The sequence below is a fragment of the Diceros bicornis genome, chromosome 40, assembly GCF_020826845.1.
Source record: "Diceros bicornis minor isolate mBicDic1 chromosome 40, mDicBic1.mat.cur, whole genome shotgun sequence".
Lineage (NCBI taxonomy): Eukaryota > Metazoa > Chordata > Mammalia > Perissodactyla > Rhinocerotidae > Diceros > Diceros bicornis.
Window position 1 is genome coordinate 19,047,418 of NC_080779.1, and position 27,140 is coordinate 19,074,557.

Genomic DNA, 27,140 nt, shown 5'->3' on the forward strand with positions numbered 1-27,140 from the left:
AATATTTACTATAGGAGAAAGTGAAAAACCACTTTTACATATATCATTTTTTCCATATATATTTCATATTAATAAACCACCAAATATTTGGTATGACTTCTAATTCGAGGGTAACCCTTCATATTTTACAACCTAAAAATATCCAGAAATAAGGAGCTCTCACTTTCTAATACTTGTACATGCTCAAGGGAACCCTCTGCCATAAGATGGTATGGTTTGGTTTTAAAAGAATCTTTTATTTTCACTTATATTTCAATTTAATTTTGAAGAGACTAGCTTCAACTAACATATGAGAAATGAAAGAAATATAAACAACTATTATTTTTCAATGATCTTTTCTCACAGATTGAAAGAATATTTGAAGAAAACTTTGAAATAACTACTTGAGTATACTTGGATGTAACTCCAGAATATCTATCAACCAATAATCCTTAACTTTCCCTCTAAGAGTCTAACAGGCGCACTACTTCCCCTATTTGCTTTGTTTTCATGTGGTTACCTTAGCTACTAAGGTTGCTAACTACATTGAAGGTTTTAAGAACATTCCAATTTACACCAGCAATAAGTATAAATTTTGCTTTAAGCTACAAGGAAAAATACACAAATGAATAATAATTTTCTAAACTGAAGTAAATTCTTAGATTATCAGTCCTAATATATCCTATATGCTAACCTATAAGGCATTCTCCTTAAAGAACAGTACCTTTTCAAATGCTCACCCTTTGTTCACACATGCTCTTTAAAAAAAGAAAAACAAAAATTAAAATTGTACTTACTTTAGCCAACAGTTCCTGTGTTTCAGCAGTCAGTGGAGCATGTGAAAACTTGCAGTATTCTCCCTGATAACATTTTGCTCCTGTATGGTAAAACTTGCAGGGATATTCATGTAACCCGAACGTTAAGGAAGAAAACAATTTTAATCCAACTAAATTAATTTGTTATTGATTTAATGACTTCCTTTTTCCTATACAAAGGCCTTTCCTACCAGTAGAAACATTGATTTCTCTACTTAAAATATGATAATTATTAATTGGGTAACACGAAAAATCTAATTTTAGGATGATTATATACATCAAGTTTATTGGCTATCACAAGACACTTTTTCCTTCATGTACATTCTTATAATAGACTACACGTATGTTTCACTGATATAAGAAAGGGATGTGTATTTTAAATACTTTGGGATGTGATTATTTTTAAAGCATTCTTTTGGGGTGGCAGAATTAAAGTCAATGACAATGATATGTCTTACAAATCTGGATCCTTCACATCTTAGGCTTGTTTAAAATAGAATCAATTTAGGGCCGGCCCCGTGGCTGAGCGGTTAAGTGTGCGTGCTCCGCTGCTGGCAGCCCGGGTTCCGATCCCAGGTGCGCACCGACGCACCGCTTCTCAGGCCATGCTGAGGTCGCGTCCCACGTACAGCAACTAGAAGGATTTGCATCTATGACATACAGCTATCTACTGGGGCTTTGGGGGAAAAAAATAAATAAATAAAACATTAAAAAAAATAGAATCAATTTATAAAACTTCAATATTGTTTTCTAGAAAAAAATTCTCAAGTTAGAATTTGAGATTTCTTGTATTGAATGACTGAAGGAAAATAACTTTTGTGATGACCAAAGATGCTACTACCCTAAAATGTTTATGTTCCATGTTTTTACAACATGTCTGTACCATTTGCACTGAAGAGTTAGGGTTATTCTTCAAATTAAGTGACAATTAACCTCTATACAGTCAGAATATACACAAAACAAGTATTCCCAAATTATGCAATTTCTGCCTCTTTTTATGAAGTAGCTTACATGACTATAGATTCAATTACTGGATGCCATAGCAGAAATTCTGACACAGTCTTTCTGAGACTTGACTAGGTCTCATGAACCTGCTATACTACCACCCAGGTTGGGCAGAAAGGATCTTCATTTGAGAGAATGTCTAAAGAATTCCTCTTTTCTTTCTTGGGAAAAAATTCTGAGTACAATTTAATCACTTTGATACTGAGTTGGACTTGGATAATATAATTTTGCCATAGATAAAACACTGGTTTCATTCAAAATTTTACATATTTAAAATGTTTATGTAAATATTTATGAAAAGTAAAGTTACTATATCTTGTGATAAAGGATATTATGCAAATACAGACAGTTTTCGCCTCTGGTACAATATCCTTGTACATAAAACTTACACATTTCCTTTTTCTTCTCTATTTCTGCATCATGATCAAATTTACACTGGTCTCCCTGGGCCAAAAGAAAGAACAAGGAAAAGCCGTTATGTCTCATAGTTAAATCATTACAATTCCTACTACTCTTTCCATAAGCAAATGATTCCAGAAAAAAACAAAGGCTTAGAAGCAGTACAATCTAATTCTTAATGGGCTATCTCATAACCACATCACGTATACTTGCTTACAATTTTGTTAAGTCCTAAACATTTTTACCCAAAGCATTCAAAAAAATTATCCACTTTCTTAAACATAAAAGAATATTTTAGTAAAATTTTCTAATTGAACCTTTTCCAGAAGGAAACAGTTTTAAAAACGTACAGGTATGCTTTTAGAGTGTCTAATGGGAACACGAGTTGATTTCAGTACATTTTTGCCATACTTTACATTTTAATACATTGTTCCTTACACTTTTTTTATACCTTAATACATTTCCTTTCAAGAAAATATTTACAAATCTGTTTTCCTTTGCGTTCCACTGTATGTTGGTTGATGAATGCCTGACTCATTCTCACACGCTGCTGCTTCTCTTTAGGGTTACCATCCTTTGAAAACAAAAACAAAAAACTAAACGTGAAGAAACAGAAAACGAAATATTTTATTCCATTGCACAAAATTATTTTAAACCACCTTTAAAACATTGAAAAGTGATTCTTCTGAACTGGCCTTCAATGTGTAAGATGTGGACTTTTGTACATCAGTTGAAAAATAAATGTTTTGTCAGTTTCAACAGCATTCCATCATCGACCATCAGTGTTTGTGCAACCTGAATATTTTATTGTACTTTGTCCTTACTTAAAAATGAATTAAAAAATGAGAGTGCTACTACTTGCAATAAAAAGCGAAGTCTAAGAACAAGGTTCTTTAGAACAATGGAGACAAAACTGGAAATCGTAAGGTGAACTCAAAGCAGTGTAATCTTTAATTTCAATAAGATGCTCACTGGTGTCAGCTAAGTATACTGACCAGCTCAAACTAACAAACAAAACTAGAAATATACCCTCAAAGATGGCAATAAAGTATAAAAATAAAAGGGGACTTTTATATAAAAACAAAAGGGGAATTTCATAATACATTTAGCTCTTTAGAAACATAAACCACTTTTAGTGTGTTAACTTGTGGTAAAACTTACAACCTCTGCATACCAAATTGCTGAATACAGTTTTAGGAATTCAGTATATAAAAAGACAGAAGCTAACTGTAAATTTATGTGATCTGCTTTGCAATAATGTCAAATTTCCACTTAGTACCATCAAAATTATGTCTTATAAATGTGTCAGTTTAAATCTTTGGTTTTATTTGATTATGTTATTAAATTCTAACATATATGTTTATAATTTGTTCCTTGTGTAAAAGGGCTGTCCAGCTTTGGCTGAATAATTATTTGAGCCACCGTAAACCAAATGAAAGGGAATACTGACTGGGGATCAGGAAACAAAGTTCCAGCCCTGGCCTGGCCCTGTGCGACCACCGGCAGTTACCTGAACCCTGGGGCTTCAGATTTCTCATTTGTAAAATATGGAAGCAGGGCAAGATTTTATATAAATATGTTTCAAACTACAGTATTTTACCACCCTTAACTCGTCTCCTGGACCAAACCTAACAAAAAAGGTGCCATCCAGTTTAGAAGCGTCAGAAAAGCAAAGTCCAGAGGAGTCACTTTTTGTCCTACCCTTATTACATCTGCAGACCAAGGAAGAGGAACTTATACGAAGCAAAATCAAAATACCAGGGAGGTAGGTGGTGTTTGGTAAGGCCAATGTCCAGAAATACTCATTTTTAATTTCCAGACAGAGTCAAGAATCAACAGACCAGGGACCTGCAACACTAGAAACTTTGTAAGATTCTGTGGCCTTTGAAATGTCTCGCAGCTATTTTATCTCCTCCCTGCTTCCTCTATTTGTTTTTCCATAGTCACTGACAGTAACACTAAAAAATCAAGAGGCTTGTGTGTATGTGTTCAGGGGCAACAGGCACAACACTAAGGCTTAAAATGGGTGCTGGCAGCTAGAGAGTGAGAGGGAAGGCAGCTGCAAGAGTAAGAAGGAAGGACATGGAGAGCCCAGTGACGGTAAGAGATTTTCACCATTGGATAACCTTCATTTTGTGGCTTGTCACTGAGGTGTAAGACAAAATCCCAACAGCCTGTGGGTGTCCTCCTACATGCATATCTTCTTGTACCTGTTCCTGTGAGCCACTGTTCTTCAGTGAGGCGTGTGATCCTTTATCTCCAGTGCCAGGCCATTTTCGCTTCATTTTCTTCTGCTTACCATTTTTGCGAACAGCTTTAAGGTTTTTATTTTTTTGTTTAACAGCTAAAAACAGAAAAGTTAATTTTAAAGATGACATAAAAATACAATAGCAGTTCTTGGGGCCAGCCCAGTGGCGCAGTGGTTAAGTGCATGCGCTCCACTTCGGTGGCCCAGGGTTCACAGGTTCAGACGTGCACCGCTTGTCAGGCCATGGTGTAGGGGCATCCCGTATAAAGGAGAGGAAGGTGGGCACGGATGTTAGCCCAGGGCCAATCTTTCTCAGCAAAAAAAAAAAAAGAGGATTGGCATCGGATGTTAGCTCGGGGCTGATCTTCCTCACACACACACAGAAAATATAGCAGTTCTTAAGAAGTATATTCTATAATAATCCAGGAAAAGTTCTCCACTGCTCAATGAGTGAAAACTGGTATGATGCTGACGTGTCTTTCTAGAATCTCTGGGATTAAGAGACCAAAAAGAGAATCAATATCTTCCTAATCCCGAATTCATTCTTTGTGAAAACATAATAAGGTATTGTCAGAAAAAAAGCCAGATAATTAACGAAATCCATCTTGCTAGCCACAACCCAGATCCTTTGGAAGTGTTCAGAGTATGATGGATCTAATTAGGAATGGCCATAGCACTATAATAATAAAAGCTTCAAATGTTCAAAATGATCTGATATTTTCACTCTCAGATTTTTCACTGAAAACATTTAATATAGATTAAATTTATCTATAGACCCATTTTAAACAGGAAAACATTTAAAGAGGGAAAAAAAGGCAGTAAAATGAGAGGATTAAGAATTTCATTTACAATTGTCATTTGTCCTCATCTCTATGGCTAAATTTCATTTGAGTAATCTAAAAGCATATATTTCTGAGTTTAGTCTGATACATCACCAACCCTCATATTAATTAAGTCAATTCCTCTTTAGATAACAATACAAACAGGCATATCTGGCCCTTCATAGAGGCAGAGGCCAGGGATTTAGCATTCTCCCTTTCAAAGTAGTCATGGCCTTTGATAAGCCCCCTGCACTCTCAGCTCCTCCTGCAAACTGAGCATCTGTACATCGAGTACCCAGGTCTCAGCAAGGGGGAGGGGGGTCTCAGGCCATGCAAGCTCACGTCTGGTGAAAAGATCCATGAAAACTATGATCTTATCATGAGACACAATGCAGGAAAAAACTCCCCCCCAGTCCATACATGGGCACCTGTGATTGCTTCTCTAGATAAAATAGTTTGACCCTTACCTTTCTGGGGATCCTTCACTCCCTCTTTCTTCACAGATTCTTCAGGAAATGGTAAGGATCGAGCAGCATTTGCCATTTCTTTAGCTTGTATATACTGTTGAAGCTCTTTAGCAAAATTATCTTCCGATTCCTGACTGCAGATATCATTATCACTATATACATCATAGTCCTTACTTCTTGATTTTCTATGCAGCAAATTCTTCGCTGTTGCTGTAGAGCTTCCCAAGTGCCTAGACTAAGTAAAAATTAAACTTTCAATTTTAAAAACCTAGCATGAGTCAAAACAATAAAACAATCTTGTTATAAAGAAGAAACAAAGACTGGCCATGAATTGATCGTTGTTGAGGTTGGGTGATGGGCGCATGGGGTTCATATACTATTCTTTCCACTCCTATGTGTTTGAAATTTTCCAGAGTTAGAAACAAAAAAAAGAGCCAGCATGACATATCTACCCTTAAACACAATTTGAGGGAATATTCTGATTTGTGCACTATGTACTTTACTGAATTAAGACTAAACCCCAAATCTTAATTATTTGATATAAAGGAACTACAGTATTATAGTTTACATTTTATTTCTCCCTTTGCATTGACTATACTTTTAAATGGTTTAATTCAATAACTCATCATTTGATAAAAGAGCAAGTCAACTGTCATTGTCCAACTGAAAAGCCACTATATATCACAGTTAGCAAAGCCTATTCTTTTTCCTTTAACTCATAGCACTGGTGGCAGAGGAGGGGGCAACAACGATGACAAGGAAAAAAGAATTTCCCTGTTCTCTGTAATCAAGTTAACTTCACTTTCAGAAATTGTTTTCTAACTGTGTTGTTGGAGCTGCCACAAGGTGAAAGCTGCAAACACAGGCACCCACTGGAACAGGAACCCAGGTATGGCAGCTGACCCTGGAGCAGCCTGAGGTGATCATAGCAGACAACTTAAAGCACTTTGTGTATAAAAATTTCCAAGTATTGGTTACACAGGTGTCTATACTTGGTGATACAGGGGTATCAAGCTGAATAATTATAATTAGTATGTATGACACATTTCAATTAAAAAGTTTATTTAAGGGCCGGCCCCGTGGCTTAGCGGTTAAGTGCGCGCGCTCTGCTGCTGGTGGCCCGGGTTCGGATCCCGGGCGCGCACCGACGCACCACTTCTCCGGCCATGCTGAGGCCGCGTCCCACATACAGCAACTAGAAGGATGTGCAGCTGTGACATACAACTATCTACTGGGGCTTTGGAGGGAAAAAATAAATAAATAAAATCTAAAAAAAAAAAAAAAAGTTTATTTAAAAAATAAAAGCCCGAATGTCAAAGGGCTCCTGTTTTGATGTCAGGAAGAGATGAGGTATCTATCATTAAATTGGCCAGTGATCCTGCTCCAGAGCATGCTCTTATCTGCTTTCACATAACTGATGAAGGCAGCAAACTCAAAACAAGCAAACAAAAAACAAAACAGAAGAATCACTACTATAAAATATACTAGGTGGTCCAATTTAATGGTTTACCTCAAATGGTTAATAACAAAGCTAGGAGTCGTACCACCAGCTGATTGATCACAGGCCTAGAAGATGAATGTGCTCCCTGCTGGAAGAATCCCAACACGCTGAGAAAGTTTCCTAACCTGATAATGGCCTCACTGTATACCTTATCTTCATGACACCAGACAAGACTAGACAAGACTACCAACCAACCTAACAATCTTCAGGCCACCAAGTTCCTCGTCTCCAAGTCCTCAAGAAAGAGCACTTTTTTCCAACTAATACCATAGAACAAACCTGTAAACATAACTTCCGGTCAGGGGTGGCAAATGTCCTCCTGACCTCCCGTTTTTGTAAACCAAGTTTTGCTGGAACACAGTCATACCCATTCATTCATTTATGTACTATCTATGGCTGCTTAGTGTGACAGAGACAATACGGCTCACCAAGTCGAACAGACGCACTACCTTGTCCTTTATGAAATGTTGGCCGATTCCTCTGATAATTATTATGTTTACCTTGGTTTTGGCATTTAATTTTATTTAGTAGGCACAGGACGAACCAAAAAATCATTAAATACGCAACAACTCCCACAAAGTTTAGCTTAGTCAAACACACAGAGATGAGATTCTATGCAGTGTGTCCGAATGAAAATATTACAAGGATCCAAATGAGTGATTAAATGCCCCTCCTTGCACAAAACATACAGGCCTACGGTACTGAAGCAGATCTCTTTTACTACAAGTAATAACGTGTTTGATTAATCTGTATTAAATGAAGAGATGAGATGACTTGGTAACATTAATAAAACCAGGACAAATCATAAACTGGTTGTTTTATTATACATTAGAGATGATTCTTACTAATTGATATGATTCTTTTCAGAGTGCACCAAAATGCACAAAATACAAATGATTGCTTAAATACTTTTCTTCATGCGGCTAGCTATAAACTCATTGCTTTGATGTTTATATAATTTAGATGTAATTTAGAAAGCATACAAACATGATATTACAACATTTTTTCCCTTTTATAAAGGAATCTAAATAAAGTTTTTTTTTTAAGTAAAAGATTTTCTTGTGTTTGATTCAGGATGGTTTATTGAACTAGCATGGCGTCCTGAGATTCCACAGAAATACAAGTATAGAAATGTAAAATTTAATAGTTCCATAATAGTGTGTGTGGGGGGGCATGAAGTACATTCATCAGTAATTGAGAAGAGTTCAACAAATTCTTGGCAAATTTTTGATAAAAAGCAAGTTATAATCTGGAGGTTGGGCTTAGGTTGGAGTGTGAGAGATGGGGCTATAAATAGGGATGAATTAAAATTCTACATAAAAACAGACAAAACTGTTAGAACAAATTCTCTCTGCCCCACCCCTCACCAGAACACAATTAAACAGAAATTTACCCTGGGTAAAAAGAGAGGGCTGTTCTCCAAAGAAAACAAATAAAATGTCTGATAAAAGCCAAGTCTTTTTGTGTGGGTACTAAGACCCCAGAGTGAAATTATCCACATTCTGGCATTTGGGAGCAACCCCCACCAGAAAAACACTCCACCCACTCACCCTACAACAGGGGTTGTTACCTTGCTGTCCAGAAACCCTCCCTCAAGGATCTAAGGAAAGAATTCAATGAACTTGGATGGGAAGAAAAAATCACATCATATTTTCATAAACCTCTAAATTGACATTTAGCATTTTCTTCTGTTTTGAACACTGGCAACAAACCACACTAGTATCAGCAGCACCTGTGACTGTCACCAACAGAAATCACAGGTACCTTCATATATCACATTACAGTTGTTGCAGATCTCAAAATATCTTTTATGTTCATCACTATGTCAAAATTACAAAAATTAGACCTACTGCTGGATCTTATTACTTAGTGCATTAATAAAGAACATATTACTCTCACCGCATTTGCTTGTTTATATATATATATATATTTTTTTTTTCTGGTAAGGAAGATTGGCCCTGAGCTAACATCCGCTGCCAGTCTTCCTCTTTTTGCTGAGGAAGATTGGTCCTGAGCTAACATCTGTGCCCATCTTCCATTTTGTATGTGGGACGCCACCACAGCATGGTCTGATGAGCAGTGCGTAGGTCCGTGCCTGGGATCTGAACCCGCGAACCCTGGGCTGCAGAAGCAGAGTGCACGAACTTAACCACCATGCCACCCGGCCGGCCCCCTGCTTTTTAATATTTTGATAACTGTATTTCAATAAAATCAATTTCCTTTGTAATCCAACATATTTTATACAGTTAAAAACATTATTCTGAGCAGGGGCCCATGGGCTTCACCAGACTGCCAAAGGAGATACCCAGCACAAAGAAGGTTAAGAACTACTATGCTGCTGGAAACCTACGTTTCCACACAGCCTACCCGTGTACGGAATGCCCAATCAGGCGTCCCATTTAGAGCAAGGCCTATAGACACAGATCTACCAACACACCAGCAAAGGACATCCATCAACTCTCCAGGCCTTTCTTAAAATCAAGGGACAATGAAGGAACACACAAGCAAGTGATAAAAATCTAGAGTAGGAGTCGTTAAACTATGACCCAAGAGCCAAATCTATCCTGCCCCTGTTTTTGTAAGTCAGCAAGCTAATGGTCTTGACATTTTTAAATGGTTGGAAAAAAAATCAAAACAATAACACCTCATGACACATGAAAATTATATAAAATTCAAATATCAGCATCCATAAATAAAGTTTTATTGGAACAGAGCCATGCTCACTCACTTTCACAATACAACAGCAGAGTTGAGCAGTTGCAAAAGAGACTATACATGGCTTTGGCGCTCTCATCACTTTACACTGATGCTCAGTGCACTATAAATTTCAGTAACGGTAATAACTTGACAGCATTTTGAGTATCTCATGTATCACCAAGCCATGACATTTTTTTCATTACCAGTGTACATCTACCAGGTCAAAACATGAAAAGAAGACTTTGAATGCCACGTATTTAAGGCACACTGAAGTGTGGATTATTTTATTGTCAAATTAGATGGCAAAGCATTATGGTTATTATGTAATGATACTATAGGAGTGCTGAAAGAACATAATATATGTTGACATTACAATATTAAGCATTCATCACAACAGTCCCAACTCACAGGAAAGCAATGGTCAGAAAAACCAGAAAATTTACACAAAATATATCATCACAGAATTATTTCTTTACAAAAATAAAAAACGAAAAAGAGGCTGCAAAGTTAAGTTTCTGAGTGGCTCACTTGTTAGCCAAGCAAAGAAAGTGGATGGTGGGTTAATTAAATCATGTTTGATTACAGCACTTGAAGAAATTTCCAGAGAAAGTTAAGACAATTGGCCTTTTGGCAAGAAAAGTTTCTCAAAGACAGGAGGAAATCTGGAGAAATTTCAACAGACAATTAAAAAAACAAGACAAATTATATCAAGTGGTTTTCCTTGGCTCTTGATGAGTGGACAGATGTTAGTGATTCTGCTCAATATCACTGTGCTGTCCAAAGATAAAACAAGAAGCAAGATCTCCATTCTCACACAAATTGCAGCAGATGTATTTTCCAGACTCAAACTACAGTTCCAGCCGAGTTTTTCAGACTTGAACGCAGGTGCAAAGGAAACTGCCATTTCAAAATCCATTTAACTGTGCAACTGAGAAGTTATCACCTAACCCTCAACTGAAAGGGATGAATCTGCAACGTAATGACATGCTAAGAGACAAATCTCAAGAGAAGAATCTAATAAAATCCTATAAATCCCTTTCAAGCAATGAATACATTCAATGAAAATCATGCTGGTGAACTGGTAAGAGTATTCAGCAGTACCTATCTGTAGTGAGAAGACATCTTCAAAGATGAAATGTATAGAATCTAATTACAGATCGGCATTAAGAGATGAATCTTTGCAACCAACTTTGATAGGGAACACTAAGTTTGAACTCCAATTAAACAAATTATTATCCCAAAAAGGAGAATCCCATTCTTCTCATTAGTAAATCTGTATTACAAAAACAGATCATTATTGTGTTAAGTTTGGAAGTTGTGGAAATTTGTTTTCTCTCTCTCATTATATCCATACCTACATTATAGCCTCAATTTTGCTTTTTGGCTTGCAAAGCCTAAAATATTTGCTATTTTGTCCTTTAAAGAAAATGTTTACTGACTCCTGATTTCAGGATACTTACAAAGGAACTGGAAGTAGATTGGCAAGACTTCACATTAGCAACAACGAGTAGTAAAAGAAAATGGAGCAATAACCTCAACCTTAAATCTATCTCAGCCTAGCTACCTATCAACTATGAGGATAAATTCAAGATATGTTCAGAAATGTTAACAAGAACTCAAAAGTTTAATCCCATGCATTCCTATAAAACAGTGTATGTGAGCCAAATGAGAAACCTACAGTCAGAAAACGATACCTAAAAAAAGATGTAATTTACAGTAGCCTCATCAAATACCTAGCCATAAATTTAACAAAAGGTATATAAGATGTAAGACATCTACAAAGAAAACTATAAAACACTGTTGAGAGAAATTAAAGAGGACCTCAAGTTTGGACAATTCAATATTTTAAAGATGTCAATTCTCCCCTAAATGATCTATAGAATCAATGGATTCCCAATGAAAATCCCACCAGGATTTCCTGTGGAACCTGACAAAGGGATTCTAAAATTTATGTGGAAATGCTAAGAATAGACAAGACACTTAAAGAAGAAAAACAAGGTGAGAGGACTTGCTTAGCTGATATCCAAACTCATTATAAAACTGTAGTAATTAACACAGTGAGGTCTTGGGGGAAGAGACAAATACACCAGTGTAAGAGAACAGAGTCTAGAAACAGACTCATCTGATCACGAACACTTGATTTCTGACAACAGTGACACTGTAGACCTGCGAGGGAAAAGACAGTTCTTTTCCCCCAACGAATGGTGCTAGAACAATGATGTATGATGATGAAAAAAAAAAAAAAAATGGTAAAACAGAATTTGTCCCCTCTACCTCATACTATACACAAAAATCAATTTAAAGTGATTATAAATTTAAGTGATTATAAATTCAATTTAAGTGATTATAAACTTAAATGCTAAATGCAAAATAATAAAGCTTTTAGAAGACACTGTAGGAAAATATTTTTATCATCTCAGGATATTTAAATAAAACACATAAAGCACTAACTACAAAGGAAAAGACTAATAAATTTGAGTACATTAAAATTATAAACTTTTTATCAAAAAATGCTGTTGAGTGGAAAGAAAGCAATAAAACGAGCAGATATTTGCAACACATAATCCACAATGAAAGGAAAACCCCCTTATATCCAGAATAAAGAACTACAAGAAAAAGACGGACAAACAAACAAAAAAGGAAAAAAAGACTTGAACAGGCACAAAAAAGGGAAATACAAATGGACAAACATGAAAAGATGCTCCATCTCAACAGTAATCAAGAAAATGCAAACCAAATTACAATGACATACCTCACCAGACGGCAAAAAGTAACAAAGGTAACAACATCAAGTGTGGAGCAGTAGAAATACAGTCTCTCATACATTGCCTTAGGAATAAAAAATCAGTAGACCCATTCTGAAATACAGTGTGGCATTATGGTAAAGGTAAAGATGCCTATTCTCTAAGACCCAGCAGCTCCTCCCCTAGCTAAATGCAGAATATGCACAGCAGGATATAAGTGAAAGAATGTAGCAGCACTGTCCATAACCTCTAAAAATGGGAATCAGACCAAATGTCTACCAACAATAGAATCTAGTGTACTCAAATAATGAAATATTATGCAGCTAAGAAAATGAACAAGCATACACCACACTATCCATAATCTTATAATAGAAGACAGAAAAGAACAAAAACAACACTATTCTATTTCTGCAAAGTGCAAAAATAGGCAAGAAAAACTGTATTCTTAAGGATGACAGCATCAGTAGTAAAACTGTAAAGATCAAGGAAGTGATTAGTACATAAGTTAGGACTGTAGTTATCTCTAGGAGGAAACAAGGGGATATGACTGAGGAAGGAGGCATCAGAGACTTTGTGGGTAATGTGCTTTCTTGACTTGCAAAGTGTTTACCTGGGTGCTCTCTTTTTAATTAGCTAAGACACTATACATTTATGTTTTAAGCACTTGTGAGCAAAGAGCTTGGGCTGAAGCAAGCCTACTTAGGAATAATCCAGGTGACCACCTTCTCACCATACTGTTTCTTGGAAACTACTTAAAATAATTATATTATATTGTATCTGCCTATCTCTTGTATGGGGTTATACACGGATTGGGGGACTTTATATTGAGGGCATGAAGGAGTGAGGCCTACATGACTAAAATAGTATAAAAAAATTTGTGGGACATCCAAGCTGCAGTTTCTCAGTGTTAACCTCAGCTCTTGTCCACAGCAGCCATACATGCCCCAAAGGGCAAAAAAAAAGTTATATACTTGGGTAGTTGAGATGCTTCCCGAGGAGATGAAGATGCTGTACCTGCCGTATTTTTCTGTCCTGTATGCTTTTACAAAGCTAAGTACAAGAGTGTCAGGGCCGGCCCAGTGGTGTAGCGGTTAAGTGCGCGCGCTCCGCTGCGGCAGCCTGGGGTTCAGATCCTGGGTGCGCACCGATGCACCGCTTGTCAAGCCATGCTGTGGTGGCGTCCCATATAAAGTGGAGGGAGATGGCCATGGATGTTAGCCCAGGGCCAGTCTTCCTCAGCAAAAAGAGGAGGATTGGCATGGATGTTAGCTCAGGGCTAATATTCCTCACCAAAAAAAAAAAAAAAAAAAAAAGTCATGTTATAGCCTTTTTGTGTCTTGTGAGTCTTACTGCCAATTCGAACCCATTCTTTTGTAGTGTGTTAAATTTCACAATAAAAAGTTGAAAAAGAGCCAAGAGAGGAGCAGATACTGGCTTTGTTATGGGTTTGACTATATCCTTCCAAAATTCTCATGTTGATGTCCTAACTCCCAGTACCTTAGAATGTGACTTTATTTGGAAATAGGGCCACTGCATGTGAAATTAATTAAGATGAGGTCATTAGGGTGGGCTCTAATTCAATACGAGTGTTGTCTTTATAAAAAGAGGAAATTTAGACACACACATATGCAAACAGGGAGAACGCCATTCCAACATGAAGGTCAAGATCCAGGTGATGCTTCTGGAAGCCACGCCAAGGAGCACCAAAGATGGCCAGCACACCACCAGAAGCTAGCCGAGGGCATGGAACAGATTCTTCCTCGCAGCCCTCAGAAGGAACCAACCCACACCCCTTAATCTTGGACTTCTGGCCTCCGAAACCACAAGACGATAAATTTCTGTTTAAGTCACCCAGTTTGTGGTGCTCTGTTATGGCAGTCCTAGCAAACTAATACAAGCTTTAAGCTATAAATCACTACGGTTAGTTAAGTTAGCAAATCAAAATCCTTAAAAATTTTGATCTAATTTGAAAAGAAAGAAGTTTTTGAAACGGTTTACAATCCATTTCAGAAATAGAGAAAACCCCCAAAAAAGCAATGCACTAAAAATAGTTCATGTTAAATGACAACAAACTTCTTGAATGATAAATTTTTTCAAAAGTGTAACCAAGTTTCCTCGATACAAGTAACTGGGTCTCAAATGCTGACTAAAGTGAGACAATAAAGGATCCCTAATAAATCTCTCACACCCAATCCTGTCTGTTTTTTCAATATGCCAACTTAATCTTACTTTTTTGGGAATTTGCTCACACTCCAGTTTTACTTCCCATTTTATTTTCTCTTCTTGTGTTTCTTCAACTTCTGTATCATCTATTTCATCATCGATTCTGTAGCAAAAATATCAAATAACACAAAAGGGTTTTTTCAACCTGAAAAGGGTTCATGCCATAACATTAAAATTCACTGCTTTGGCTTATCTTCCACTTGCCATCAAAGAAATTCCAAATTCAAATTCTACTCCAAATACTCCAGAAAAATAATGTACAAAATTATGATAAGCAGTAAGTGTCAACATGTTTATAAGCAAACAGTAAAGCTGAAATTTTAGATTACATAACCTTAATGTTCAAGTATTAGCAGCTATACAAATCATCCATTCATTCATCATTCCATCCATTAGCAAACACTAAGTGTCCACCATACACCAGGGTCTGGGCCTGAAATCCTGGGATGCAACAATGAAAAAGACAGACCTCGTCCCTGCCTTCTGAGAACTTTCTATCCGCCTGAGAGAAAGAAATAAAACAATTTCAATATAGTGTGATGAGTGTAGATGCATATATGAGGAACATGTAACCTAGATTTGGGGGCCAGAGGTTTTCTGAACCTTAAAAACATCAAGAGTTAGCAAGCAAAGAGGAACTTAAGGGAGAAGAGTATTGCAGGTAGAAGGCAGGGCAACTTCCAAGGTCAGGAGAGAGCCAAACTTATATTCAAGTGGGAAGATGAAAAAGAAAAGCTGTTTTCAGACTCACAAGGACTGAGAAGTTGAACATGCACAGACATCGTCTGAGAGAATTCCTTGGCTAGTCCAGCAAAACTAAAAATGAACCCCAAAAAGATAAAGACGGAAAATAAGACAACTGTGTCTCAGCAAGGAGTGACTGCTGAATGAAAGCTTAAGATACGAGTTACATGCCAGATTAAGGCAAGGACCAGGCAATGCGTACATTCTCAAAAGAACAGGTTACCAATGGAAAGCACTGTTAGCACAAGAAGGTGAATAGTGACTTTGTGCTTCTTTCAAAGTTACAGAGGAGCTCAAGCTTCACAGCTTCACCCAATTCAGCAGTTTACCACTGATCTGTCCCTAGTCAGAGCTTCAGAGTCACATCCATCAGAGGAGGTACCAAGTTGTGAGCCTTCTACAGAAAGCCACCACTTCAGGAGCCAATAAAACACACACTGTGCACCTTCATTGCTCTAGTTTTCAGTAATGCATCATCTTATGCAGTAGGAAGCAAGCTCTCCTTAGACAGAGCAATAATGACTACAACCGCAATAACAGCAGCAGCTAACACTTGCATTATGCTTACTCTGTGCCAGGCGCTGTTCCCTGCACGTTATACATATCACAACAACCCTATGACATACATACTGTTGTTAAAAGGCCTGTTTAACAAATGAAAAAACTGAACTATGGAAAGCTTATGTAACTTGTCACAGACCTAGTAAATGGCAGAACTGAGATCTGAGCCCAGGCAGCCAGTGCCAAGTTCCTACTCAACATATCCACCTGAACATCTACTAGACGTAATCTTAATATATGCAAAAATGAACTCTTGATCTAATCCTCCTGCTCTCTTAAACAGCAACTCCATCCTTCTAATGATACTGATCAAAAATCTTGAAGTCGACCTTGACTCCTCTCTCATATCCCATCTGTGAGGAAATCTAGTGTATCTTCAAAATATGTCCATATTTGACCACTTCTTGCCACTAACACTATGATCCAACCTATTCCTGCCCCTCTACATTCCACTCTCAACACGACCAGAATGACCCTGCTAAAATGTCACTCTCTGCTGAAAACTCTCCCACAGCCTCTTATCTCATTCAGGGTAAAAGCCCAAGTCCTTATTACGGCACCTACAAGTCCCTACACGTTCTGCTTCCCCCACCCCGTCCCCGACACCTCTCAAGTCCTACTTCTCTTCAAGTCCCACCACCCAATCACACCAAGCTCACCACCTCAGGACCTTTATATGGAACACCCTCCTCGCTAGATATCAACCTCCCTCACCTCCTTCAGGTCTCCACTCGAATGTTACTTATCAATGTTATTAGTGAGGCTTTAACCACCTTCTTTAAAATATCCATAGCCTCCCTATCATCCCAGCCTCCCTTCTTCTCCCCCTACTCTGCTTTCATTTTCTCCATGGCACCTATCATTAGATGATATACTATATATTTATGTATTGTTTGTGCACCAAGAATCTAAATCTCATAAGTACAAGGATTTTTATCTCTTTTATTTATTTATTGCTATATCCCCAAGGCCTAGAATAGTGTCCCCTACATAGCAGGTGCTCAATAAATCAGTAGCCCCATCATAAAATTACTGGGGGGGAAAAAACCCCAGAAACCATAAAAGATTGACTCATTTGACTGCATTTAAAACAAACAAAAAACTTTTATGCATTGAAAATAACGCCATACACAAAGTCAAAAGACAAATAACAAATTGGGGGTAAAATATCTGCAGACTAGAGATACTAAAACTTTAAAGAGAAAGACCAAGGAAGAGAAAAATGGGCAAAGGACACAAACGAGGCACAGTTCACAGATGTTCACTATACTCCAATATCATTCTTCACCTAACACTTGGACGAAAATCCAAAAGTGTCTTTTATGTAGTTCAGTAAAATTTTTGATAGCTGCTACTTGTTTTTTATATGTTGCTATTGTCTTTTTTATGATGATTCACTTTGCATTCAGAATTCACCTCTTATTGTTATTTTTAATAGTATATTAATTGGTTCCTCTTGTTTTTCTTTGTAGTTGATCATACCATCTGCAAGTAATTAGGGTCTTTGTCTCTTTTCAATACTTATAGGTCTTATTTTATTTTAGTGATTTTGCGTTAGAAGTTTGGTGATGAAATCATGGGTCTGGAATAAGACTGTCTGGGTAACTTAATCCTAGTTGTGCCACTTACACTGTGTCATCTTGACAAGTTATTTATCCTCTCTGTGCCTCAATTTTCTCATCTGCAAAAATGAGGATATCATCTCTTTAAGGTTGTGGTGAAGATTAAATAACATATTTCAGGTAAAGCCACGTAGTGAAGCTCTTGGTGGTAACCTGAATTAAGGTCATAGCTTCAATTCCGGTATTTAAGACGCAGAGGAGTGAACAGGGATATTGAGAGGTAAAATCAACCAGAATAAGATATATCAGGGATGAGAGAAATAAAGGAACAAAGGATTTGTGTCACGGTTTCCGCTTAGGTAAACTGGGGGGAAAGACTTAGCGTTAGGAGAAAAGATGATTTTCAGCAATTCAAACTCACAAAAGAAAGGGAACGAATATCTGCGTAGAAATAAACTACACTACACACGTCTCCAAGTATGAGGTCAATAAGTCAGCGCCATTTGGCCAAAAGTTTCAGTGCCATTTTCAATCTGAAGGAAATATTATATCCAAACGGTGTTTGCTGCTTTACGATGGTCTTTCGATGCAAATCAGTGGCCTAAAGGCGCACGATTCACTACTTATCCTTCACCGCTTAATGAACCTAGGCTTTCGTCTCGGCTACAAAAAAGCGCCCAGCACGTGCCAGGCAGAAATGACAGACGATCTCTGCCCTCCGGGAGCTCTCGGCCTGGCGGCAGCACCGGCGCTGTGGGAACACACGGGCGGCCCCAGCCCGGCGCAGAGGCGCCGCAGCGCGGAGAAAGGGGGGCATCCCGGAGCCTCCCCCGCCCCATCGCCGCCTGGACCCCGCCGCTGCGCTCGCCCAGGCTCCCGGCACCCCCGGCCGCGGCGGGCTCGGAGCTGGACCCCATCTCCGGCTCCTGACCCCTGCCCCGAACGACCTCCCCACGTCCGAGCGTCGCCGGCCCCGGGGCCCCCCGCGCTGCCCACGGGACCTGGCGGCGTGGCCCGGCGGCCTCCACAAGGCACGAAGGGGCGGACCCCGGCTGGGACCCCCGCGCTCAAGGCATGACAGGACGGGAGATCACCTTTCGTCAGAGTCCGTGGCCACGTTTCTGCCGAGGGCCGGGTTGGGAGGTTTGGAGAAAAGATTCTCAAAATCCATCATCCTGTGGAGAGCGGGACAGCCACTGAGCACCAACCACAGCGTGAGGAGGAGGCACCCAGCGCGACGCACAGGGCCTCGGGCCGCCCCGCGCATGCGCCGCCCCGCCCCGCTCTGCGCAGTCCGTTCTGCGCATGCGCCGCTCCGCCCCGCTCTGCGCACGCCCGCTCTGCCCCGGTCCCCCTGCGGCTCTGCGCAGGCTCCGCTCTCGTTCCTTGCTTTGCGGGGCGTTCTTTGGTCCGTTATCTCGAATGATTAGTAGGGTTTTTAAGCTTAATCCTTCGGATTCTCCTTTCTTCCAATTCAGCGAGAACTGTTCCATGGAAATCACCGTGTCTCTGAGGAGTGGTGGCAATGGCTAACATTTGAGCGCTGTGTGATCACAAAAGTCATCGTTTTGCATTTTAGCTCGCCTAACCCGCGTCACAACGGCCCTGTAAGATGTTTATTATTACCTTCCACGTTTTTCAGGCGAGTGAACAAAGGTGTGAACAGGTTATGTGACTTGTAGAGTCTCTACGACCTAAGGAGATTCAAATAAACGCATAACTTGAAGGAAGAAAGTCCATTAAAAAGTACTAAGGGCTAAGAGGATTCAGAAAAGCAAAAAAGCACATTGGTTGGGAAGGCTTCCCGAAAGGGGTGTATTTGAGCTCGGTCTTGAAGTAATTTCCATACAAAGAGATGAAGTTAGGGGCAAATGGGCATCCCAAGTGGAGACAATTGTATGAAGGCGGGAAAATAGAGTACACATTTGGAAAACAGGGATCTGTTCAGTTTTGCTTAATTTAACGCCAGTGTAGGGCTATAGTAGTAAGGAAGGCTCAAACGGTAGGTTGGGCCAATGACAGAGAACCTGACTTGCTTCTACAAGTGAGAGACTGTTTGGTTCCTTGCATAAATCAGGGTCCACTTCACAGACAAGTGAAAGGAAATTCTTTTTTTTAATTATGAAAATGTAATAATGAATTTGTAGATTCCCCCATACCCAGAGCGACCTTTTTGCATCCAGCAGAGGGAACCCACTCTGAAGGGGAGTTATTTGAAGCCAGACATCTTCCCCAGGGAAGTTGTACTTTCCCCTGTTGTTTATATTATGGACAATCACCTTCTTTTGTACATGAATGGTTACTAAAAACCCAGAGGAAAATTGAATTGAATTAAGGTAGTACCCCCTCTTTGGAGGAAAGTACTATATTACAGAACTCAAATTATTGTCATACATACTTTTTCATATAAAACGTCCAGCATACAGCACAAGATAACCAGGCCACAAAAGGAAATTAAATTGATGGGTAAAAGGGCCGGCCCCATGGCTTAGCGGTTAAGTGCGTGCGCTCTGCTGCTGGTGGCCCGGGTTCGAATCCTAGGCGCACACTGACGCACTGCTTCTCCAGCCATGCTGAGGCGGCTTCCCACATACAGCAACTGGAAGGATTTGCACCTATGACATACAACTATCTACTGGGGCTTTGGGGGAAAATAAATAAATAAAAATTAAAAAAAAAAAGAAAACTATACTAAAAAAAAAAAATTGATGGGTAAAAAACGGCAAACAAGAAAAATTGACCTGCAAGGGCATCATATACTACCATTTTCAGATAAAGTCTATAAAAGGCTACATATGTTTCTGGTAGATCGATTCCAAAAATGGCCCCAATTCTCCATCCTTCCCTATATCCAAAACGTTCACAAGCCTAGGCCCCAAGAAGCTTTGTATGTGTTTGCTCTCTGTCTTGAACTTCTGCCTTCTCCCGGACAAGCCCAGGCCACCTTGCTGAAGATAAGCCAGAGACATGTGGAGGATAAGACAAATGGAGGAGAGCAAAAACATCCAGTCAACAGCCGGAAAACTCCTGAATGCAGAGCCACCTAGCCAACACACAGCTGTCCCCAGACATGTGACAGATCCCGGTGGAAAACTGAAGAACCTCCCAGATTATCCCAGTCCAAATTGCTGACCCACAACATTGTGAGCTAAATAAATGGTTGTTTTCAAGCTACTAAGTTTTAAACTAGTTTATTATACAGCAATATCCAACTGATAAAAAGGAAACTATAAAAAGTGACATAGAGGAATTAAAAAAGAACCACATTGGGGGCTGGCCTGGTGGCATAGTGGTTAAGTTCGCACACTCTGCTTCAGTGGCCTGGGGTTCGCATGTTGGGATCTTGGGCATGGACCTACACACCACTCATCAAGCCATTCTGTGGTAGCATCCCACGTACAAAATAGAGGAAGATTGGCACAGATGTTAGCTCAGTGACAATCTTCCTCAAGCAAAAAGAGGAAGATTGGCAACAGACTCTAGCTCAGGGCCAATGTTCCTCACCAAAAAAAAGCAGGAAAAAGAACCACATAGACCTTCTAGAAATAAAAAATATGATACTGATATTAAAAACTCAATAGATAGTGTGGTAGTTTTAAAATGTGTTCAGATTCTTTAACACTTCTCCCTTCAAAAGGTGGAGCCTTATTTATTCCTCTCTTCTTAAGTGTGGATTAGATTTAGTGACTCACTTCTAACAAATACAATGTGGCAAAAGTGATGGTGCCTGACTTTTGAGGCGAACTCATAAAAGGCATTGCAGTTTCTGCCTTAGTCTCTTGAATCACTTGCCTGGAGGGAAGTCGGTTACCACGCCTGTAGCCTGTGGAGAGCCAGCTGTGAGTGAGCCACCTTGGAAGCAGATCTTCCAGCACTAGTCAATCCAGAAGACATCTTGCCCACAACCTCACGAGAGGCTCTGGGACAGAACTACCTAGCCAAGTAGCTCCTGGATTCTTGACCCACAGAGAATGTTTATGTTTTAAACCACAAAGTCTTGGGGTAATTTTCTATACAGCAATGGATAGTGATGTTACTATCATTATAGACCAGCTGGCTCAAATGTAGAATTATCATAGGACCAAGAAATTCTACTCCTAGGTATATACCCAAAAGAATTGAAAACAGGAACTAGAACAGATATTTGCACACTCGTGTTCATTGCAGAATTATTGACAAGAGCCAAAAGGTGGAAATAACCCAAGTGGCCATCAACTGATAAATGGATAAACAAAATGTGGTATATACATACAATGGAATATTACTCAGCCATAAAAAGGAATGAAGTTCTGACACATGCTACAGCATGATGAACTTTGAAAACAGTAAGCTAAGTGAAATAATCCAGGCTCAAAAGCACAAATGCTGTATGATTCCACTTATATGACATATCTAGAATGGGTAAATTCATAGAGACAGATAATAGATTAGAGGTTATCAGGGGCTGGGAGGGGGAAATGGGGAATTATTGCTTAACGATTACAGAGTTTATGTCAGGGGTGATGAAAAAGTTTGGAAACAAACAGGGATTGTTTCACAACAGTGTGAATGTAATGAATGCCACTGAATTGTAACTTAAAAATGGTTAAAATGGCAAATTTTATGTCATATATATTTTATCACAATAAAAAAAGAAAGCAACTGGCATGATAAAATGGTGGAATGGCCTCTTAAGAACTCAGTTACTGGGGCCGGCCCTGTGGCTTAGTGGTTAAGTGCGCGCGCTCCGCTACTGGCGGCCCAGGTTCCGATCCCGGGCGCGCACCGACGCACCGCTTCTCCGGCCATGCTGAGGCCACGTCCCACATACGGCAACTAGAAGGATGTGCAACTACAACATACAACTATCTACTGGGGCTTTGGGGGACAAAAAGGAGGAGGATTGGCAATAGATGTTAGCTCAGAGCCGGTCTTCCTCAGCAAAAAGAGGAGGATTAGCACAGATGTTAGCTCAGGGCTGATCTTCCTCACAAAAAAAAAAAAAAAAAAAAGCACCAGTTAGGTGCAAAGTGCATCCTTTGTGGACATATGCTGCACATCAGCAATCAACTTATGGTCCTGTTTCTCCCACTGCCAGGATTCATGGTCTGGCAATCAAGCCATGGAAATGGTAATAGAGCCTCTCTTTATTATCCCTACTGATGCTCTAGCCAAATTTTTGCTTCCCATCCCCACAACTTTGGGCTCTGCGGATCAAGAGTAGAGTTTTTCAAACTCAGCATTATTGACATTTTGGGCTGGATGATGCTTTGTTGTGGGTGGCAGTCTTGTGCATCTTAGGAAGTTTAGCAGCATCCATGGCCTCTCCCCATTAGATGCCAGTAGCACTCCTTCCCCAGTTGTGAAAACAAAAATGTCTCCAGACATTCCCAAATTGGGGCAAAGTCATCCCCAGTTGAGAACCATTGGTCTAGAGTTATTAATCCCAGAAGTAGAAATGCTTCCATCAAAGAACATGACAATGACTCCATTAAACTTGAAGTTGAGAATGCCATTTGGCCACTTAGGGCTCCTCAGGCCAGTGAATCAACAGACACAGAAGGGGCTTATTATACTGGCTGGGTTGATTAATCTTAACTATCAAGTTATCCTGGCTACACATAAGGAGAAGAAAAAATATGTCTAGAAGGCAGGAGATTTCCTGTGGGGAGTCTAAGTAATCCTATGTCCTGTGATTAAAGTCAACAGGAAACAACAACCCCATAAGCAGCACTGCTAATGGCCCAAATCCTTCAGAAATGAAAGCTTGAGTTATCCACCAAGAAGGAGCCAAGACCAGCTGAGGACAAAGGGAACACGGCAAAGGGTGGAAGCAGAAGGTAGCTATAAACCAACTACAACCACATGACCGGTAGCAAAAATGATTGTAATAGTTATGACTATTTCATCCTTAATTTGATATAAATATATATGTGTATACATATGTGCATGTGAAATATATATATCAATATAAATAATAATAATCTTCCCCTCTCCCATTCCCTTAGCATCTAACACATGATGTGTTAATAGTAGTTAATTTTATATTTCGTTACTTAGGTTATTGGATTTGAAAGGAGGAGTGCGACTGAGCTAAACGAAAAATTAGAAGAAGAATGAACATCACCCGAAGATGGAAAAGAGATTTTTATCCTTTTTGGGGGAAAGGATTGGCATGTTTTTGGTTGAATTTGCAGTAGCTGCATCATGATAGGTAGAGGCATGACTTTGCTATTGTCTTTTTTCTGGAAGCTAAGGATGAGTTAAAGAGGTACCTATGGGTGCCTAGTTGAAAAGTGTGCATTTGGCGGTTTTGTAATGTGTCATCTTGGCTAGACTACACTATGTTTTCCAGGAGTCCTATCCTTGCATGTTTCCAGTTAGGGTGGGCTATAAGAAAGATTTTTAACAAAGTTTGGGAGGTGGAAGTGAACAGCAGCCATATTATTTTTATATTCACGATATCAGTGAAGGGGAACAGATGCTGTTGCAACTCATGCTTGTTGCCATTTATCTGCTAGTTCACCTTGTTGACCTTCAGCTGACACCTATCCCCAGATCTTCCTTCAGCTTCTCCAAATTCTGGGCAAGGTATATGTTTAGCTCCAAGAAAAAGGGCACAAGATTCTCCTGTAGAACACCCACATCATAAAAGTTGGGTGTGGTGAGAGACTCCTACAGGTTCTAGTTTGTCGTTAGGGGTTCCAGTTCGTTTTCACTCTCCTTCACTTTATATCCAACTTCCCTTCCTGAATGCTTGCCTTGTAGATCTTAAGCTCCAGCCTCAGGCAAGAGCTTTACAGAGACTATTTTAAACAGCTGCCATAATAGCAGGTTTAGAGTTATTTGCCTGTATAAGGCAAAGTCCCTGTAAATCTGTCTCCTAGTGATTCTGCTTCTCTGATTGAACCTTGATTAATAATACGGTTTTTAATAGAAAACCAGACAGGGTTCAAGAGAAAATTAGTGAACTGGAAGATAAGTCAGAAGAAATTATCCAGAGTACATCACAAAGAGTCCTCCTCTTTAAAAAAAGCAATCTACAAAAGAGATTACTGCATTAGAAACACAAGTAATAGATCAAAATGTCTAACATAATTAATCATAATCACATGAAGAGAAGACAAAGAGAACAAGGTGGAGGAAATGTTTGAAGAGAAAAGGCTAAGACTTTTCCAGAACTGATGAAACACATCAATCCACAGATCAAGACACTTAACAAATACCAAGCAAGATAATTGAAAGAAATTCACACCTAGATATATCACAGTGAAACTGCAGAAAAGTAGAGAAAATTTTTAAAGCAGCCACAGAAAAAAATTAAATGTGTCAAAAAATTAGATGGATTGATGGATGGATAGAGGGAAGAACAGATAACTAGTAGCGCATTAAAGCAAGCAGAGTAAAATATTAACAAAGTAACAAGAAACAGAAAACTGTGAGAAACCTCTGGAGTTCCAAGAGTGATGGTGGGGTTTGTGGGACTAGGTGCTATTTTGAAATGATATCCATGGGTTGGTGTCTTGAGTCTGGGACAAGAGGCACCTTGGGAGGTTTGTGGGAGGAGAAAACAAAAAATAATTCATTGTGCCCTTGCTTCCCCCACCATTGCATTAGACAAACAGTAACTGTACCCACACTTGCCACAGGTGTCCTCCAGACTAAAGTCAGGGTAGCACAGTGCCTTGAGCTCGTGAGATGCTGAGAAAACAGTAAAAGAAAAAGGCCAGTTGGGCAAAAACTAGAAGAAAGCTTCTATAGCTATATAAATATCAGAAATGAATAAAGACAGATTTAGGACAAACAGCATTATTAGGAATAGAGAAAGTTACTGAATAGAAAGTTACTAAATAAAATAAAGTTACTAAGACGACAAAACAACTTTAAACATTTGTGCAGCTAATAAAATATCTTTATAATATATGAAGCAAAATGTGAAACAACTATAGAAAAATTGATAAATCCAACATCATAGTGAGGGATTTCAATACACTTTACTTGATTGTTTTATCAAGCAAACAAAGAAAAATCAGCAAGGATACATAAGATAAAACTTTGAAATGAATAGGCTTGACCTAATGGACATACATAAAGTTCTGCATTCAACAATGAGAGAATTTACATTTTCTTAAGCACACATGGAATATTTATGAAAATTAATCATGTACATAAAGCATCAGCAAATTTTAAAGAATAGGCCTTATACAGACCATGATCTTTGACCACATAACAGTTAAACTAGAAGTTAAAAGCACTGCTAAGTAACTAACGGGTTAAAGTATACAGAAAATTGTAAAATAACTAAAAATGAATGAAAATGAAAATACCACATTTTAAAACTTAGGGGATTCAGTTCAAGCAGTCTTTCAAAAGAAATTTATAGCCTTAAAAACTTATAATAGAAAAGATAGATCAAAATGAGTTAAGAAGTTAGAAAAGAAAACAATAAATAACCCCAAAAAGGCAGGAGACATAATAAGAGTGAAAATTAATGAAACAGAGACAATAAAAAGAAAATCATAAAATAATGACGTATAGTAAACAAACACAACAAATCTAAAAGTGAACTCAAAAAGAAAAAAAAAAACCTAACAAAATAGTCCCCTGATAAGATTGATCAATACTACAATGAAAAGGGGGCATAACTACAAATTAATAGAGGTTAAAACACTAATAGTAGAATACTATTAACAGATATATTTGAAATCTTTGATGGCACAGGCAAATCCTTAGAAAATTTAGACAAAATGTATAAATCCACAGATAAGGTATAATCCCCAGAACTGACCCAAGAAAAAGTAAAAAGCTTGAATAGCACTATAACTGATAAAAAAAATTGAAGCAGTGGTTTGAAAACCTTCCCGAAAAGAAAATGCCTTGTTCAGATAGTTTTATAGGCAAATTCTTCTAAAGTTTCAAGGAATAGAACATTTCAGCTTTATACAGACTCTTTCAGGTGATTTTAAAAAAAAAGAGAATATTCCCCAATACATTCTATAAAGTCAACATAACCTTGATAATAAATCTAGGCCAAAATATTAAAAGAATGGAAAATTACAGATTATCTATCTGTCTATATATCTATCTATCTAACTCTATATCTAGATAGGAAGGTAGATAGATATAGATATGTATGTTCATATATGTACACACACACAAGTATATATTTAAGTATTTATATATATAAATATATATACTTCTCAGCTCTGTCCTGAGACAGGATCAAGAAGTAGTGACACATAGGGCCAGGCCCGTGGCTTAGTGGTTAAGTGTGTGCGCTCCGCTGCTGGCAGCCCGGGTTTGGATCCCGGGCGCAGATGGACGCACCGCTTGTCCGGACGCACCGGCCTCCACGCTGAGGCCACGTCCCACATGCAGCAACTAGAAGGATGTGC

General features: G+C 38.8%; 1 protein-coding gene across 3 annotated transcripts in view; it reads right to left on the reverse strand.

Annotated features, from left to right (window-relative positions):
* Positions 1-18,995, reverse strand: part of ZC3H8 (zinc finger CCCH-type containing 8) — a 30,589-nt gene extending 11,594 nt beyond the window's left edge. For 2 of the 3 annotated variants that reach the window (XM_058534612.1, XM_058534613.1), the window contains exons 1-6: positions 18,861-18,994; positions 14,906-15,002; positions 5,735-5,969; positions 4,409-4,542; positions 2,650-2,772; positions 777-2,243 (exon numbers count right to left, since the gene is read on the reverse strand). In XM_058534612.1, coding sequence (XP_058390595.1) covers positions 2,109-2,243; positions 2,650-2,772; positions 4,409-4,542; positions 5,735-5,969; positions 14,906-15,002; positions 18,861-18,940 — 804 coding nt within the window. In that variant the 5' untranslated portion in view covers positions 18,941-18,994 and the 3' untranslated portion in view covers positions 777-2,108. Of the gene's footprint in view, positions 1-776; positions 2,244-2,649; positions 2,773-4,408; positions 4,543-5,734; positions 5,970-14,905; positions 15,003-18,860 lie in introns of all 3 variants that reach the window. The other variant, XM_058534614.1, reaches the window with a different exon arrangement.
* Positions 18,996-27,140: the final 8,145 nt, after the last annotated feature.